Source organism: Oncorhynchus clarkii, chromosome 5 (genome assembly GCF_045791955.1).
Source record: "Oncorhynchus clarkii lewisi isolate Uvic-CL-2024 chromosome 5, UVic_Ocla_1.0, whole genome shotgun sequence".
NCBI lineage: Eukaryota > Metazoa > Chordata > Actinopteri > Salmoniformes > Salmonidae > Oncorhynchus > Oncorhynchus clarkii.
In genome coordinates this window covers 76571158-76589070 of record NC_092151.1, presented here as the reverse complement: position 1 = coordinate 76589070, position 17913 = coordinate 76571158, and the positions used below count along the sequence as shown (strand labels likewise).

General features: G+C 41.6%; 2 protein-coding genes across 2 annotated transcripts in view; one reads left to right on the top strand and one right to left on the bottom strand.

Moving 5' to 3' along the window:
* The first annotated feature begins 6614 nt into the window (after positions 1–6614).
* The window catches only part of LOC139409401 (zinc finger protein 648-like), a 45930-nt gene continuing 34631 nt past the window's right edge, over positions 6615–17913 (top strand). Inside the window, exon 1 of the mRNA XM_071154512.1 lies at positions 6615–6661. The gene's annotated coding sequence lies outside the window, so the exon portion shown is untranslated. The remainder of the gene's footprint in view (positions 6662–17913) is intronic.
* Positions 14123–17913, bottom strand: part of LOC139409400 (protein transport protein Sec16B-like) — a 52041-nt gene continuing 48250 nt past the window's right edge. The window contains exon 26 of the mRNA XM_071154506.1: positions 14123–15908. Coding sequence (XP_071010607.1) covers positions 15895–15908 — 14 coding nt within the window. The 3' untranslated portion in view covers positions 14123–15894. The remainder of the gene's footprint in view (positions 15909–17913) is intronic.

Sequence of the window (17913 nt, the reverse complement as noted above, 5' to 3'; positions counted from 1 at the left end):
TGGAGAAAACCATAATTTCAAGATTGGAGGAGATTGTCAATATAGAGTTGTGTGGTCAACTGGTCATAGTACTTTATATTTCAGTTATACCTTAATGTAATCTATTTCTGGTTTTAAATGGTATAGTATTAGGAAGACAAGTGACAGTGTGTGTAGATGTAGGTCAAGGGTTTACGTAACTGCATGTTTTGGCCATATATTCTGTAATGTACCCCGTAACCCCCAATTTCTAAACTACTCTTGCAGAAGTGGAGAACTGTGGAAAATTCAATTTACAGGACAGGGTATGTTCTCAATTAAGGCCCAGTCTCCTTGACTGCATAATTCAAGAACCAGCCCTAGCTAGGATGACTGCACTTTTTGGTGAGCTATATATTCCAGTATAGCTACTCATTCATGTTTCTTAGACTCTTTCTAACCCTATTTCACATACACTTCAAGTTAAGGAATGTTTGTATCATTACAATATGCTTCTAAACCTGAAATTCAACTCACCTTATTCTGTTACAATACATGCACAATGAAAACAAGTCCATACATAGCTTTAGTCTTGGTATCAAATATCTAGTAGACAGGTACATTAAAAAAATAAAAACATTTTAGTCATTTAGCAGACACTCTTATCCAGAGCAACTTGCTCTGCATACATACAGGTGCAGTACATGCAAACCAGTCTGACCAGAACAGCTAGCTGGACCAAACAAGCTGACCAAAACAGCTAGCTGGACCAAACGAGCCTGACCAAAACAGCTAGCTGGACCAAACAAGCCTGACCAAAACAGCTAGCTGAACCCAACAAGCTGACCAAAACAGCTAGCTGAACCCAACAAGCTGACCAAAACAGCTAGCTGGACCAAACGAGCCTGACCAAAACAGCTAGCTAGACCAAACAAGCCTGACCAAAACAGCTAGCTGAACCCAACAAGCTGACCAAAACAGCTAGCTGGACCCAACAAGCTGACCAAAACAGTTAGCTGGACCAAACAAGTTGACAAAACAACTAGCTGGATCAAACAAGCCTGACCAAAACAGCTAGCTAGACCAAACAAACCTGACCAAAACAGATAGCTGGACCAAACAAGCCTGACCAAAATAGCTAGCTAGACCAAACAAACCTGACCAAAACAGCTAGCTAGACCAAACAAACCTGACCAAAACAGCTAGCTGGACCAAAAAAGCATGACCAAAACAGATAGCTGGACCAAACAAGCCTGACCAAAACAGATAGCTGGACCAAACACACCTGACCAAAACAGATAGCTGGACCAAACACACCTGACCAAAACAGATAGCTGGACCAAACACACCTGACCAAAACAGCTAGTTGAACCAAAACAATTGGGATCAAAACAAACTCACCTAAGGGTGAACTTTTACTTGACTATCGGACCATGTACAACCTCTACATTCCCAGCTGGGTGTAAAATGATCCTAAGATCTACTAGAAACAGAAACACACAGTACACTAACAATCATCCATTGAATCTATCAAAACAACCGGGACCTCCTCAATGAAACATATGAGATTTTCTCTCCTGGATTGCAACCCAAATGGCACCCTATTCCCTTTTTAGTGCACTACTTTTCAAAAGCAGTGCAATATGTAGGGAATAGTTTTCAATTTGGGATGCATACCCAGTTGTTAGTTCAGCTTGGACATCTTGCTGAGCTGTGCTTACAGCTGACCAATATGACCACACAGTCACAGCCCCCTTCTGACAGCTTTGTTTACACAGCTTCCTAATTACATATTCAGCATTGTGGAAAAATGAATATTCTACCTCTTTATCCTTGTTTTTTATTTTTTGTATTTATTTCACCTTTATTTAACCAGGTAAGCCAGTTGAGAACAAGTTCTCATTTACAACTGTGACCTGGCCAAGATAAAGCAAAGCAGTGTGACACAAACACAGAGTTACACATGGAGTTAACAGACGTACAGTCAATAACACAATAGAAAAGTCTATATACAGTGTGTGCAAATGAAGTAAGATTAGGGAAGTAAGGCAATAAATAGGCCGTAGTGGCAAAATAATTACAATTTCGCAAATAAACACGAGTGATAGATGTGAAGAAGATGAATGTGCAAGTAGAGATACTGGGGTGCAAAGGAGAAGAAAAAAAATATAAATAAAATAAATAACAATATGGGGATGAGGTAGTTGGATGGGCTATTTACAGATGGACTATGTACAGGTGCAATGATCTGTAAGCTGCTCTGATAGCTGATGCTTAAAGTTAGTGAGGGAGATATGAGTCTCCAGCTTCAGTGATTTTTGCAATTCGTTCCAGTCATTGGCAGCAGAGAATTGGAAGGAAAGGTGGCCAAAGGGGGAATTGGGGGTGACCAGTGAAATACACACCAGTGAAATATTTGAACTTACATTCACTCCCAGAGTGAAGCACACCACAGACAGACAAGGATTTGACAAAATATTGAGAATAGGGTGCCATTTGGGATACAACCAAATGTGTTTGGTTAAGCTTAAAGTCATTGTCAGTAGATGCTGTGATGAGAATAGTTTAATCTTAATTCTCTAATTGGATTAAGGCAAAGGGCCTAATTGTCATCACATCATCAAAGGAGACAAAGACGCACTTCATTCTCCCTGCCTCAGGTGTTGAGAAACCTGATCTTGCATGGGAAGGGACGTTTCTGGGTAAGTGGTAGCAGTATTGCGAAACAGGGAAAGTTACAACATTTCTTCCAAGGATGAAAATGTTTTCATCAACCTGTTTGACATGGGCCCTGGTCAAAAATAATGCACTATATAGGGAATTAGGTGAAATTTGGGAAGCATCCAATCCATTGGAAAGACCTTGACAAAGAACACAATCCTGCTCTCCGCCCTTAAGCTTTAATTGAGTTCTAATTCAGTAGCCTTCTCTCTCTCTCTCTCTCTCTCTCTATCTCTCTCTCTCTCTCTCTCTCTCTCTCTCTCTCTCTCACGGAAAGTTAAATTACTTAACAGGGCCTCCTCCTTGTCTGTGTCCTAAATGCCACCTTATTCCCTATTTAGTGTATTACTTCTGGCCAGGACCTATACGTGATAAGGGCAAGGGTATTTCAGAGTATTTCAGAGTACAGGCTCCTTGTGGGGAATAGGTTAGTCTAGTTCCAGATCTGTTCACGCTGTCTTGTCAACGCTAGGTCATTGTCACACCAAATGCTATCACTTTTCAGGTAAGACCCAAATACAGACTGTGTCAAAGTAACAATGTTAATTACAGCAACAGGGGCAGGCAAACGACAGGTCCCAGACAAACCGTGAAAAACAGAAACAATAGGCAAGACAGGAGCAGGAGGAAAACCGCTGGTGGGTTTGATGAACAAAACGAACTGGCAACAGACAAACAGAGAACACAGGTATAAATACACAGGGGATAATGGGAAACGCCCGACAGGTGCTCAGCTCTCCGTTGAAGAATCCCGGGGGAGGTAAGCGGGGCTCCCGAGAAGGTGGAGAGACCGATGAGATGGTGCAGCTGAGTTATTGAGGGGCTGTGGGGTTACCACTGTGGTAGGCTGCCTACCAGACAATCCATGGAATTGCTCCAGCAAACTGTCCAGCGCCCAGTCATTGCGTTCAGCCAACATTTGGACCCCCTTCATAAGGCCAGGAGGCAATTCCTTGTGCCTACCGATGGTGGCTCCTTGGGAGGAGATGGCGTTGCGCAGCTGGCCCAGGTCTGCTGGGTCAGTCATGGCCAGTTCGCACTATCACGTTTCAGGTAAGACCCAAAAGCAAACTGTGTCGAGGTAACAATGTTTATTACAGCAACAGGGACAGGCAAACGACAGGTCAAGGCAGGCAGGGGTCGAAAATCCAGAGTAGTGGGGCAAAGGTACAGGACGGCAGGCAGTCAGGCTCAGGGCGGGCAGAAAAGGTCAAAACAGGGCAAGACAGGCGCATGGGGAAAACTGCTGGTAAGTTTGATGAACTGCTGCATAACAAATGTTGCATAACAATGACAATAGGAGTTGGCTACACAGCACAAAGTGATCTGGAACTAGGCTAAAATCAATTGTGCTTTTTCATGAATAAATTGTTCAATTAATGAATAGTTTAAGATTCCATTTTTCATTCATTCTGAGCTGTCCCTAGGTCTTCAGAAAAGAAGATTATACAAGACAGATATATTGAAACCGTGAGTCCTCTAGTGGTTATGAGTGGTACTGTATGTTGTTTTCCTCACCTGCTGGAAGATCCAGAGCGCTCTGGACTATAACCAAAGTAGGAAACTGTAGATATTCAGAAGGGGTGAAACTGTACGGAATGTTCTCTCCATATGGCACAATTCTAGTCTACTGACACCCCTCCTCCTTCCTCATGTTGGTTATACTGTGGTGTAACATTGTTTCTCAATTTGTAAAACACATGCTGTACCTATGCCAATTTCAAACAGAGACTGAATAGCAACCTTGTAGATATAATGTAAATTAATATCCGAATGCTATGAAATGCGTTGGTCTCATTCTGACCTATTGCGAAATGCATTGATTTCTCAATCTTTTTGGTGCGATTAAAAAGAAGGGAAATGCAAATGTATTTCTGTCACTAATAGTTTTGCATATCTTAGTGCAAAACCAGCATGGGAACATCAGCTATGAAGATACAATGTGTGCCAGAAATCTGTTTTTAAGGCAATTATGTTTTAAGTGAACGATTTATTTATTTATTAAGTAAGTGACTCATTACTGGAATATCTCAAAGGGTTCTCAAAAAGTTTGACTGTTGACCCTTTATTTTTTTATAATACATGCTGTTGACCAATTGTGGATTTTTTAAAATGTAGATTATTAACAATTCCATTGTGTAATCCAGATTTTCTCTCCGGAAATGTCTTTGTGAAATAAATCCACATGGTGGCAGTCTGTTCTAAGGATGGGCTGCAAGTGATGTTTTCTTGGCTGAATGTGTCCCTGTCCATGAGGAGCAGTGACCGCAGTCAGGAATATGCATTACACTGCAACCTTCTAGTTTACATCAGGCCTACACAAGAAAGTAAATGAGCCTGTGAGCCTGTGACACATCTTCCGCTTTTGGACGTAACAAGGAAAGTCCATCTCAACTCCTCCACATTTACTGGATTTGTTGAACAATGCAGAAGAGAACCTCCCCTGACAGTTTTTTTCTTCTCATATTTTGGATTTACATTGAGCTCAGTTGTCAAATAAAGTGAAATGAACATGAAATCAACAAAACATTTCAGCACGACATTGGATTTAGATTATAGAAATCGTTGAAAATGTATTTTTCAACAAATGTTGTGTTGAGTGTCAGCATGACAGAGGGGATGTTGCCTACCCTCACCACCTATTTCATAGACTTCTCGTGATGGTGTTACTACTTAAAAAATAATTGTGGCTCCTTCTATCTGTCAGATAGGATTTAGGGCGTATCATATAGAGCCCCATAGTAGAGGTGTCATAATACCCATAAAACCTAGCAGCCAAATATATTGAAAAATGAATGGTGGAAAATCAATTGAAACCATTTCTGCATTTATACACACACACACTGTCACTTCAACACACACACACACACTCCATCATCTGCTCACTCACACATAATATGCACATACATTTATACTGACTCTATACACACGCACACCCACTCATATACAAGCTGCTGTTACTCTGGTTATCTTATATCCTGTTGCCTAGTCCCATTACCCCTGTACATATCTACCTCCATCACTCCAGCATCCCTGAACATGTAAATATGGTATTGGAACTGACCCTGTATGTTACTTACTTATTGTGTTCATATTTCTTCTAATTTCTTGTGTGTTTTTTCTAGTATTATTGATTATTACGTTGTTGGGTTTTGAGTTGGTAAGAAAGGCCTTTCACTGTACTTGTGTACATGACATTAAAACCTTCAACTTGAAATAAAGAAAATACTATACGGTTGACTATCTAGGCCGACATAGTACACTTTGTGATGATTAGGCTATGCAGGCCTAACTGTGTTACAAGCAACATTCATTAATCTGTCTCACTTCTAGGCTATAATATAAATTAAACAATTAACGAAATTGCTATGAATATGATATATATAGGGTCTATATACAGTATGTATAAGTTAATACAACCTATAATAAAGTCAATCAATGTAAAAAAATGTAAAAAAATACGGACAAATGACGGGAGAAACCGCAGTGTCAATATGTCTTCATCAAATATGGGTCAGTGGGTCACATAAATACCCTGGTATCGGCATACAGATCAAGACCTAGGATCATGACTTAATGTTGGTGTCGGCTTGCAAGAGTCTAATGGTGCTTTCAAGACAACTGGGAACTCGGGAAAAATGAGGTCAAATAATGACGTCAGTGATCTTCACGTCGGAAAGGAGGAGCTTTAGAAAGATTCCGAGTTTCCGAATTGGAATTCCGAGTTGGATGAACGTTCACAAGGTTTTTTTTCCCGAGTTCCTAGTTGTCTTGAACGCCCTGAATTCGACATCCAAGTTCCAAATAGTTTTGAACGCGGCATAAAACTGCTTACTAAGGGCGTAAGTGACACTGCTGTCCCCACGTTCTTTCACTTTGACTCCGCCCACTCCGAGTGGGCATCTCTAAATGACCATCGTTCGCACACCGACAGGAGGATGCTTATGGTTTGCCTACGGGGAGATAGGAGGACGTTGTCGAGGTAAGCGGCAGAATGCAGCCTATGACTGAATGAATGGACAGATCAAGCTCTGATGACTAAACGTTGTAGTGAGCTAGAGATGGCATGTATGCTGACCGTTTATGAAATGGCCTGTAGGCGCTGAGCTTCTTATTTATTATAGTCTTATATAGATTTTAAGGATCACCAGTGCATGTATTATTTATTAGGATCCCCTCCACCCCCATTACTAGGATACCCCTAATCAGCGGGTAAACATAACTTGCCCATAACTTGTCCCCCCATCACCGCACTTGACTGCTGTCATTATTTTCGTTTATATCTAAGTAGCGTGTTAGCAAACAGTATCCTTTTATTGAGAAATTTTACATACGGAATTAATATTAGCCTACAATAGAGTAAAATCGGACGAAACTTGTAAATTAACATCATAGACGTTGCATTATATAGAGTTCATCGCATGGGGTCCCCACAAAATAAGAGTTGGGCAACCTGTTGGTTTACTGTAATTTAAGATATTTATTGTCCAAATGTGATTTATTTATGCACTGCATTTGACTTAAAGTATGTTCTAAATTCTAATTGTGCACATTATGTCTACATTGTGTTAGAAATGCGTTGTATGCATTGCATGACTTTGGGCCAGTGCCACAGAAGCTTTGGGAACTTTATGAGGTTACTGTTAACCTCCTAGTTGGCGCTATTATTCCTTACGTCCTAGTCATTGCCATTGACGTCCTGCTCGTGTACCCCTGCGACCATTTCGTACATAAAACATCCTCCATTCAGGCTGTAAATGTTGGTTTCCTCCTTAACTTGATTTATTAATGGCCCGCAGGACTAAAACAAATGGAGAAAATATGCGTAGGGGAGAGTGGGGTATTTTGCACTATTTTTTACATTAAGCATCACTAAGTCAAGGGAAATATAGTATTCTTTCTAACAAATATATGTACATATATTTCAGGATGTTGTGTATTCCTTGAAATAATCAGAATTAATATAAACATAACAGTTTTGAAAACATAGCTAGTCCAAAATAATTGGTCTCTTGGCACAATTTATGGTGTAAGTATGGTGTAAATTAGTGTAACAGTATAGTTTAGACTGTCCCCTCGCCCATACCCGGGCGCGAACCACATCAACAACTGACACCCGCGAAGCATCGTTACCCATCGCTCCACAAAAGCCGCTGCCCTTGCAGAGCAAGGGGAACCACTACTTTAAGGTCTCAGAGCAAGTGAAGTCACCAATTGAAACGCTATTTAGCGCGCACCACCGCTAACTAGCTAGCCGCTTCACATCCGTTACACTAGTAGGCCAAAGTTAATTCATGGAATGGCATTATGGTGTATTGCATATATTAAATCTATGCCTATGTTCTGATATACAGTGCCTTCGGAAAGTTTTCAAACCCCTTGACTATTTCCACATTTTGTTATGTTACAACCTTATTCAAAACTGTATAAAATATTTTTTTCTCCCTCATCAGTCTACACACAATACCTCATAATGACAAAGCAAAAACAGGTTTTTAGAAATATTACCTAATTTATTAAACATAAATACTGAAATATCACATTTACAGTGCCTTGCGAAAGTATTCGGCCCCCTTGAACTTTGCGACCTTTTGCCACATTTCAGGCTTCAAACATAAAGATATAAAACTGTATTTTTTTGTGAAGAATCAACAACAAGTGGGACACAATCATGAAGTGGAACGACATTTATTGGATATTTCAAACTTTTTTAACAAATCAAAAACTGAAAAATTGGCCGTGCAAAATTATTCAGCCCCTTTACTTTCAGTGCAGCAAACTCTCTCCAGAAGTTCAGTGAGGATCTCTGAATGATCCAATGTTGACCTAAATGACTAATGATGATAAATACAATCCACCTGTGTGTAATCAAGTCTCCGTATAAATGCACCTGCACTGTGATAGTCTCAGAGGTCCGTTAAAAGCGCAGAGAGCATCATGAAGAACAAGGAACACACCAGGCAGGTCCGAGATACTGTTGTGAAGAAGTTTAAAGCCGGATTTGGATACAAAAATATTTCCCAAGCTTTAAACATCCCAAGGAGCACTGTGCAAGCGATAATATTGAAATGGAAGGAGTATCAGACCACTGCAAATCTACCAAGACCTGGCCGTCCCTCTAAACTTTCAGCTCATACAAGGAGAAGACTGATCAGAGATGCAGCCAAGAGGCCCATGATCACTCTGGATGAACTGCAGAGATCTACAGCTGAGGTGGGAGACTGTCTATAGGACAACAATCAGTCGTATATTGCACAAATCTGGCCTTTATGGAAGAGTGGCAAGAAGAAAGCCATTTCTTAAAGATATCCATAAAAAGTGTCGTTTAAAGTTTGCCACAAGCCACCTGGGAGACACACCAAACATGTGGAAGAAGGTCAGAGCACCTGATGAAACCAAAAATGAACTTTTTGGCAACAATGCAAAACGTTATGTTTGGCGTAAAAGCAACACAGCTGAACATACCATCCCCACTGTCAAACATGGTGGTGGCAGCATCATGGTTTGGGCCTGCTTTTCTTCAGCAGGGACAGGGAAGATGGTTAAAATTGATGGGAAGATGGATGGAGCCAAATACAGGACCATTCTGGAAGAAAACCTGATGGAGTCTGCAAAAGACCTGAGACTGGGACGGAGATTTGTCTTCCAACAAGACAATGATCCAAAACATAAAGCAAAATCTACAATGGAATGGTTCAAAAATAAACATATCCAGGTGTTAGAATGGCCAAGTCAAAGTCCAGACCTGAATCCAATCGAGAATCTGTGGAAAGAACTGAAAACTGCTGTTCACAAATGCTCTCCATCCAACCTCACTGAGCTCAAGCTGTTTTGCAAGGAGGAATGGGAAAAAATGTCAGTCTCTCGATGTGCAAAACTGATAGAGACATATCCCAAGCGACTTACAGCTGTAATCGCAGCAAAAGGTGGCGCTACAAAATATTAACTTAAGGGGGCTGAATAATTTTGCACGCCCAATTTTTCAGTTTTTGATTTGTTAAAAAAGTTTGAAATATCCAATAAATGTCGTTCCACTTCATGATTGTGTCCCACTTGTTGTTGATTATTCACAAAAAAATACAGTTTTATATCTTTATGTTTGAAGCCTGAAATGTGGCAAAAGGTCGCAAAGATCAAAGGGGCCGAATACTTTCGCAAGGCACTGTACATAACTATTCAGACCCTTTACTCAATACTTTGTTGAAGCACCCTTGGCAGCGATTACAGCCGTGAGTCTTCTTGGGTATGACTCTACAAGCTTGGCACACCTGTATTTGGGGAGTTTCTCCCATTCTTCTCTGCCGATCCTCTCAAGCGCTGTCAGGTTGGATTGGGAGCGTAGCTTTACAGGTCTCTCCAGAGATGTTCAATTGGATTCAAGTTCAGGCTCTGGCTGGGCCACTTAATGACATTCAAAGACTTGTCCTGAAGCCACTCCTGAGGTGTCTTGGCTGTGTGCTTAGGGTTGTTGTCCTGTTGGAAAGTGAACCTGTGCCCCAGTCTGAGCGCTCTGGAGCATGTTTTCATCAAGGATTTATTTTTTTATTTTTTGCCCCGATCCTGACTAGTCTCTCAGTCCCTGCCGCTGAAAAACATCCCCACAGCATCATGCTGCCACCACTATGCTTCACCGTATGAATGGTGCCAGGTTTCCTCCAGACGTGGCGCTTGGCATTCAGGCCAAAGAGTTCAATCTTGGTTTCATCAGGCTTTCTCATGTTCTGAGAGTCTTTAGGTGCCTTTTGGCAAACTCCAAGCAGGCTTTCATGTGCCTTTTACTGAGGAGTGGCTTCTATCTGCCGATGTGAGTAAGTCCTTTAAACAGGTTAACATCCCCAAGGACACAGGGCCAGACGGATTACCTAGACACATACTCAGAGCATGCATTGACCAGCTGGCAAGTGTCTTCCCTGACTTTTTCAAACTCTCCCTGACCCAGTCTGTAATACCTACATGTTTCAAGCAGACAACCAGAGTCCATGTGCCCAAGAACGCCAAGATAACCTGTCTAAATTACTATCGCCCTGTAGAAGTCACATCTGTAGCCAAGAAATGCTTTGAAAGGCTGGTCATGGCTTACATCAACACTATCCACTCCAATTCGCAAATCGCCCCAACAGATCCACAGATAACTCAATCTCTATTGCACTCATCAGATACGCTGCTGTTACTGTTTATTGTCTATCCTGTTGCCTAATCACTTTATCCCTACGTATATGTACATATCTACCTCAATTACCTTGTACATCTGCACATCGACTCGGTACTGGTACCCCGTGTATATAGCCAAGTTGTTGTTACCCATTGTGAATTTATTCCTCATTGTAACGTCTGCTTCCAACTCACACCCTTAAACACGTAGATCCCCTGAACGCAGCTCACTTTCCAGCTCACTTTCCAGCCCACTTTCCAGCTCACACTCTCAAACACCTAGATTCCCTGAACGCAGCTCACTCTCCAGATCCCAATCACCTGAATTATAATCACCTGTTCACACACCTGTATGTCATTATCACACACTATTTAGTTCAGTTCTTTGCACCCCATCACTGTGAGGTATTGATTGTTTTGTGACACACGGCTTTCAGAGTTCTGTGGTTTCCCTTGATTTACTCCTCCCATGTATGATAGTTTTTGCCTGCCTAACTAACGACACCTTTTGCCTATTCCCTGCCTGTACTTTAGCCTATCGGATTTCCTATTATCTACCTATTGCCTGATCTCCCGGACATCTTTACTAGCCTTGCCTGTACTGTTGCCCCTTTGGACCCCATGTGTATGACCTGCCTGCCACTCGACCCAGCTACCCGCCTCCTCCTGTGGTCCTTTGCAATAAAAAACAGGGGTCTGGTCCCCCTTGAGGTTCTTGAGAGAGCAGTCAAGGAAGTCAAATCAAATTGTATTTGTCACATGCTTTGTAAACAACAGGTGTAGACTAACAGTGAAATGCTTACTTACGGGCCCTTCCTAACTATGCAGTGAGAAATAATAGAAAAATAATAACATGAGCGTAATGAACACGAGGGGAGACAGAGAGCTGGTTTCAAGCTGCTTGTTTGGTTTATGGGGCATGATATCTGCTCTGTAACAATAAAAAAGCACAATCTTGAGTTCATAAAAATGACATATTGCTAAAATAATATGCATATTATGCATAAAACTGATTTTGTTTATCATCATTTGAATGGGGTATGGTGGCCATTGGCACAACTTACCCCATGGCCAAGTGCTCAATATACACCAAGGCAAACATTTTGACTATATTAGCCCACACAGCTACAAGGATGCACTTTCATGCTATGTTTAGGACCTCATATTGTAGTTTATAGAGACCCCAACTGATGTATAAAACAATCTTAAAACAATCTACTTTGGTTTAGATACAAGGATCGTGAAACCTATAACACAATAAATTAATTTGACTTTGTACAAATAATTTGGGGGGAATGAACTTGCTTACCACTTTTTCCATGTTTCTTTCATCACAGATTCCATGAAATTCTGACCTTTTCCAGAATATTTGGTCAAATGATAAATGTTTTGTATGGTTTCCTAGGAACAATGGGTGGCTCAACTAATCATTTGGCTCTCCAACTCTCCCTTACTTTCTTATCCCACTCTCCCCTACTTTCTTCAAGTTGCAATATGTACATTTTTGGGCGATCCTCCAAATGCACATACAAATATGAGTTATAGATCTGTCATTATCATTGAAAGCAAGTCTAAGAAGAAGAAGATCAGTTCTATGTGCACTCTTATGTGTCTTTTACTTTCAGTTTTGTACACCAGATTCAAAAAGCTGAAAATACAATATTTGGGGTTATTGAAAATATATTTTTCAGCGGTTTAGATGGTACAATGATTCTGTAGACTATACATTGTTTGTTTTGGCACATAAACTGAAATTAGGCAAACTATTAGAATTTTAGCAACCAGGAAATGGCGGAGCCTTTTCTACATATTGCAACTTTAATAAAAATGTTTTAAAAAATTGCTACTTCCTGATGTTGTGCACCTTGTTCAGCCAGGGGTAAACAAGACTGCTGCAACTGAATGTCTGAACGTGATATACAACATCAGGAAGCTGTCAAAAAAATTGAAAACGGTGGTTGAAAATTGTGCATATTTTCAGTCTTTTTGGCCAGCGAGCCATTAAATCGAGTTAAGCAGGAAACAGACGCATTTGCAACCTGAATGGAGGATGTTTTATGTATGAACCGGTAGACAGGGGACACGAGTGTATTAGCAGCTGGAGGTCAATGGCAATGCCAATGCCATACTAGCCTAACATATGGAATTGTTTTGGTTGCACATTTATGAAATATTTTTTGAAGCAACGTTTTAGTCCTGAATCTATTTAGGCCTTCCATAACAAATGGGTTGAATACTTATTGACTCAAGATAAATAATTACTAGACATATAACGTTGACAAATAATTAGTCAAAAACAACTTTGCCATCATTATGATGTGGTCAAGTTTACTTTAGAGAGATGGCTATGTTGCCATGAGCTAGCAAAGTTCATCAAAAATAGCTAGCAATCCTAACGTTAGCTGCTAAAATGTCGGTGCTCTCCCCTTAATCTTAGCTAGCTAGCTAAAGTTATACTGTATCTTCAATCAATCTGGAGACATCACAGTGATGACTAAAGCTTGTCCTACTAATTCTTTGCCTCATTTTGAAATGACAACGTGTTTCCAAGCCACAGTAATGTACTTCAGAAAAATCTTCATCAGCACCAATTGATACTGCATTGAGTAGAATGCTCAGCTGGGCATCAGTCCCAAAACTATATTGTGACGAAATGTGCAACCCATGAATAGACAGTTAATTGATTCCAGATTCCGGAGCCACAGAGACAGCTAGAGCCATAGGCTAATGTGCATCTATACTTAAAGTAGCTAGACTGTTACAGACGGTTGTGTATTTAGAAACATATGGAGCAAAATGCCAGGTTTTGGCTTAAGAGACATGAGGGCAGAACTGTTTTGAAATCTGTCAATAAGCACTGTGTAATAAAGTCATTGGTTTTGTTTCAGTTCAGGTAAATTGTGCCCCTTATTTATTTAATTTCATATGCAGTCAAACGAGTCAAAAGTTTGGACACACCTACTCATTCCAGGGTTTTTCTTTATTTTTTACTATTTTCTACATTGTAGAATAATAGTGAAGACTTCAAAACTATGAAATAACACATATGGAATCATGTAGTAATCAAAAACGTTTTAAACAAATCAAAATATATTTTCTATTTGAAATTCTTCAAAGTAGCCACCCTTTGCCTTGATAACAGCTTTACACACGCTTGGCATTCGCTCAGCCAGCTTCATGAGGTAGTCATCAGGAATGCATTTCAATTAACAGCTGTACCTTGTTAAAAGTTAATTTGCGGAATTTCTTTCCTTCTTAATGTCATGCTGGAATGAATGATTCAGGAGACAGGTGCATGAATGCGTAATAGGCTTTTTTATTTCTTACCCAAATTACGCCGTGCCGTGTAAAGGCACGGGAACGAAGACCAAACAAAAACGTATACAACACACAGGGGTGAAACCCAAACAAAAGAGTGAGGAGTACCTCAAATAAATAACACTAGCGCACAATGATTAACACACGGGACGAGACCCATAATCATCTGTGCATTCCACAATGGCACGAAAGCCAAAACACACAGCACAGGTATTCACACACACCAACGGACATTGCAACAATAATCGACAGGACACTGTTAAACTAAGGGCACACTTATTGTAAGGGGCAGGGAAGTCAGACGCAGGAGAGCAGAACTTGGTAATAGCCGGAGCAGTTTAACAGCAAAACCCACGGCATAAAAATAACAAGCACTTACAATAAACAATCCCACACAAAGACATGGGGGGAACAGAGGGTTAAATACACAACAAATGATTGAGGGAATTGAAACCAGGTGTGAGGAAAAACAAGACAAAACACATGGAAAATGAAAAGTGTATCGATGATGGCTAGAAGATCGGCGACGCCGAGCGCTGCCCGAACAAGGAGAGGACCTGACTTCGGCGGAAGTCGTGACACTTATACAATTACTAATCATTGGGAATAAGGGTCAGGTGTGCGTAATTAAAGTTTCTGAGGGATCTGTGACACTTAATGTGTTCGAGCGAATCAGTTGTGTTGTGACAAGGTAGGGGTGGTTTTACAGGCAACATCTGCATCAAGCTAAAGGCTAGAGCTGCCGCTTTCAAGGAGCGAGACACTAATCCGGACGCCTATAAGAAATCCCACTATGTCCTCAGATGAACCATCAAACAAGCAAAGCATCAATACAGGATTAAGATTAAATCCTACTACACCGGCTTTGAGGCTCTTTGTTTTGTGGCAGGGCATGAAAACTATTACGGACTACAAAGGGAAACCCAGACAGGTCAAACTTTAAACAGGTCAACATTCACAAAGCCGCGGGGCCAGATGGATTACTAGGACGTGTACTCAAAGCATGCGCGGACCAACTGGCAAGTGTCTTCACTGACGTTTTCAACCTTTCACCGACTGAGTCTGTAAGACGGAAGTTTACATACACTTAGGTTGGAGTCATTAAAACTTGTTTTCAACCATTCCACAAATGTCTTGTTAACAAACTATAGTTTTGGCAAATCTGTTAGGATATCTACTTTGTGCATGACACAAGTCATTTTTCCAACAATTGTTTACAGACAGATTATTTCACTTATAATTCACTGTATCACAATTCCAGTAGGTCAGATGTTGACATACACTAAGTTGACTGTGCCTTTAAACAGCTTGGAAAATTCCAGAAAATGATATCATCAAATCAAATCAAATGTATATACATAGCCCTTCTTGCATCAGCTGATATCTCAAAGTGCTTTACAGAAACCCAGCCTAAAACCCAAAACAGCAAGCAATGCAGGTGTAGAAGCACGGTGGCTAGGAAAAACTCCCAAAAAAGGCCCAAACCTAGGAAGAAACCTAGAGAGGAACCAGACTATGAGGGGTGGCCAGTCCTCTTCTGGCTGTGCCGGGTGGAGATTATAACAGAACATGGCCAAAATGTTCAAATGTTCATAAATGACCAGCATGGTCAAATAATAGTTATCACAGTGAACAGGTCAGGGTTCCATAGCCGCAGGCAGAACAGTTGAAACTGGAGCAGCAGCACGGCCAGGTGGACTGGCGACAGCAAGGAGTCATCATGCCAGGTAGTCCTGAGGCATGGTCCTAGGGCTCAGGTCCTCCGAGAGAGAGAAAGAAAGAGTGAAAGAGAGAATTAGAAAGAGCATACTTAAATTCACACAGGACACCGGATAAGACAGGAGAAGTACTCCAGATATAACAAACTGACCCTAGCCCTCCGACACATAAACTACTGCAGCATGAATACTGGAGGCTGAGACAGGAGGGGTCAGGAAACACTGTGACCCCATCCGATGATACCCCCGGACAGGGACAAACAGGAAGGATATAACCCCACCCACTTTGCCAAAGCACAGCCCCTACACCACTAGAGGGATATCTTCAACCACCAACTTACCATCCTGAGACAAGGCCGAGTATAGCCCACAAAGATCTCCGCCTCGGCACAATCTAAGGGGGGGTGTCAACCCATCATGGCTTTAGAAGCTTCTGATAGGCTAATTGACAATATTTGAGTCAATTGGAAGTGTGCCTCTTTGCTTGACATCATGGGAAAATCAGAAGAAATCAGCCAAGACCTCAGAAAAACAATTGTAGACCTCCACAAGTCTGGTTCATCCGTTGGAGCAATTTCCAAATGCCTGAAGGAACCACATTCATTTGTACAAACAATAGTACACAAGTATAAACACCATGGGACCACGCAGCCATCATACCACTCAGGAAGGAGACGCGTTCTGTCTCCTAGAGATGAATATACTTTGGTGCGAAAAGTGCAAATCAATCTCAGAACAACAGCAAAGGACCTTGTGAAGATGCTGGAGGAAACAGGTACAAAAGTATCTATATCCACAGTAAAACGAGTTCTATATCGATATAACTTGAAAGGCCGCTCAGCAAGGACGAAGCCACTGCTACAAAACCGACAGAAAAAAGACAGACTACGGTTTGCAACTGCACAAAGATCAAACTTTTTGGAGAAATGTCCTCTGGTCTGATGAAACAAAAATATAACTGTTTGGCCATAATGACCATCGTTATGTTTGGAGGAAAAAGGGGGATGCTCGCAAGCCGAAGAACACCATCCCAACCATGAAGAACAGGAGCGGCAGCATCATATTGTGGGAGTGCTTTGTTGCAGGAGGGACTGGTGCACTTCACAAAATAGATGGTATCATGAGGGTGGAAAATGATGTGGCTATATTGAAGCAACATCTCAAGACATCAGTCAGGAAGTTAAAGCTTGGTCGCAAATGGGTCTTCCAAATGGACAGTGACCCCAAGCATACTTCCAAAGTTGTGGCAAAATGGCTTAAGGACAACAAAGTAAATGTATTGGAGTGGCCATCACAAGCCCTGACCTCAATCATATAGAAGATTTGTGGGCAGAACTGAAAAAGCATGTGCGAGCAAGGAGGCCTACAAACCTGACTCAGTTACACCAGCTCTGTCAGGAGGAATGGGACAAAATTCATGTTTCATGTTTCAAGCAGACCACCATAGTCCCTGTGCCCAAGGAAGCCAAGGTATCCTGCCTAGGTGATTATCGTCCCGTAGCACTCACGTCGGTAGTCATGAAATGCTTTGAAAGGCTGGTCATGGTTCACATCAACAGCATCCTCCCAGATACCCCCAGGTGGTAAAGGTAGGCAACAACACGTCTGCTGCGCTGATCCTCAACACTGGGGCCCCTCAGGGGTGTGTACTTAGTCCCCTCATGTACTCCCTGTTCACACATGACTGCGTGGCCAAACACGACGCCTACACCATCATTAACAGTGGTAGGCCTTACTATCGAAAACGATGAAATAGCCTATAGGGAGGAGGTCAGAGAACTGGCAGCGTTGTGCCAGGACAACAATCTCTCCGTCAATGTGAGCAAGACAAAGGAGCTGACCGTGGACTACAGGAAAAGGCGGGCCGAACAGGCCCCCATTAACATTGACGGGGCTGTAGTGGAGAGGGTCGAGAGTTTCAAGTTCCTTGGTGTCCACATCACCAATGATCTATCATGGTCCAAAAACACCAAGACAGTCGTGAAGAGGGCACGACAAAACCTTTCCCCCCTCAGGAGACCGAAAAGATTTGGCATGGGTCCCCAGA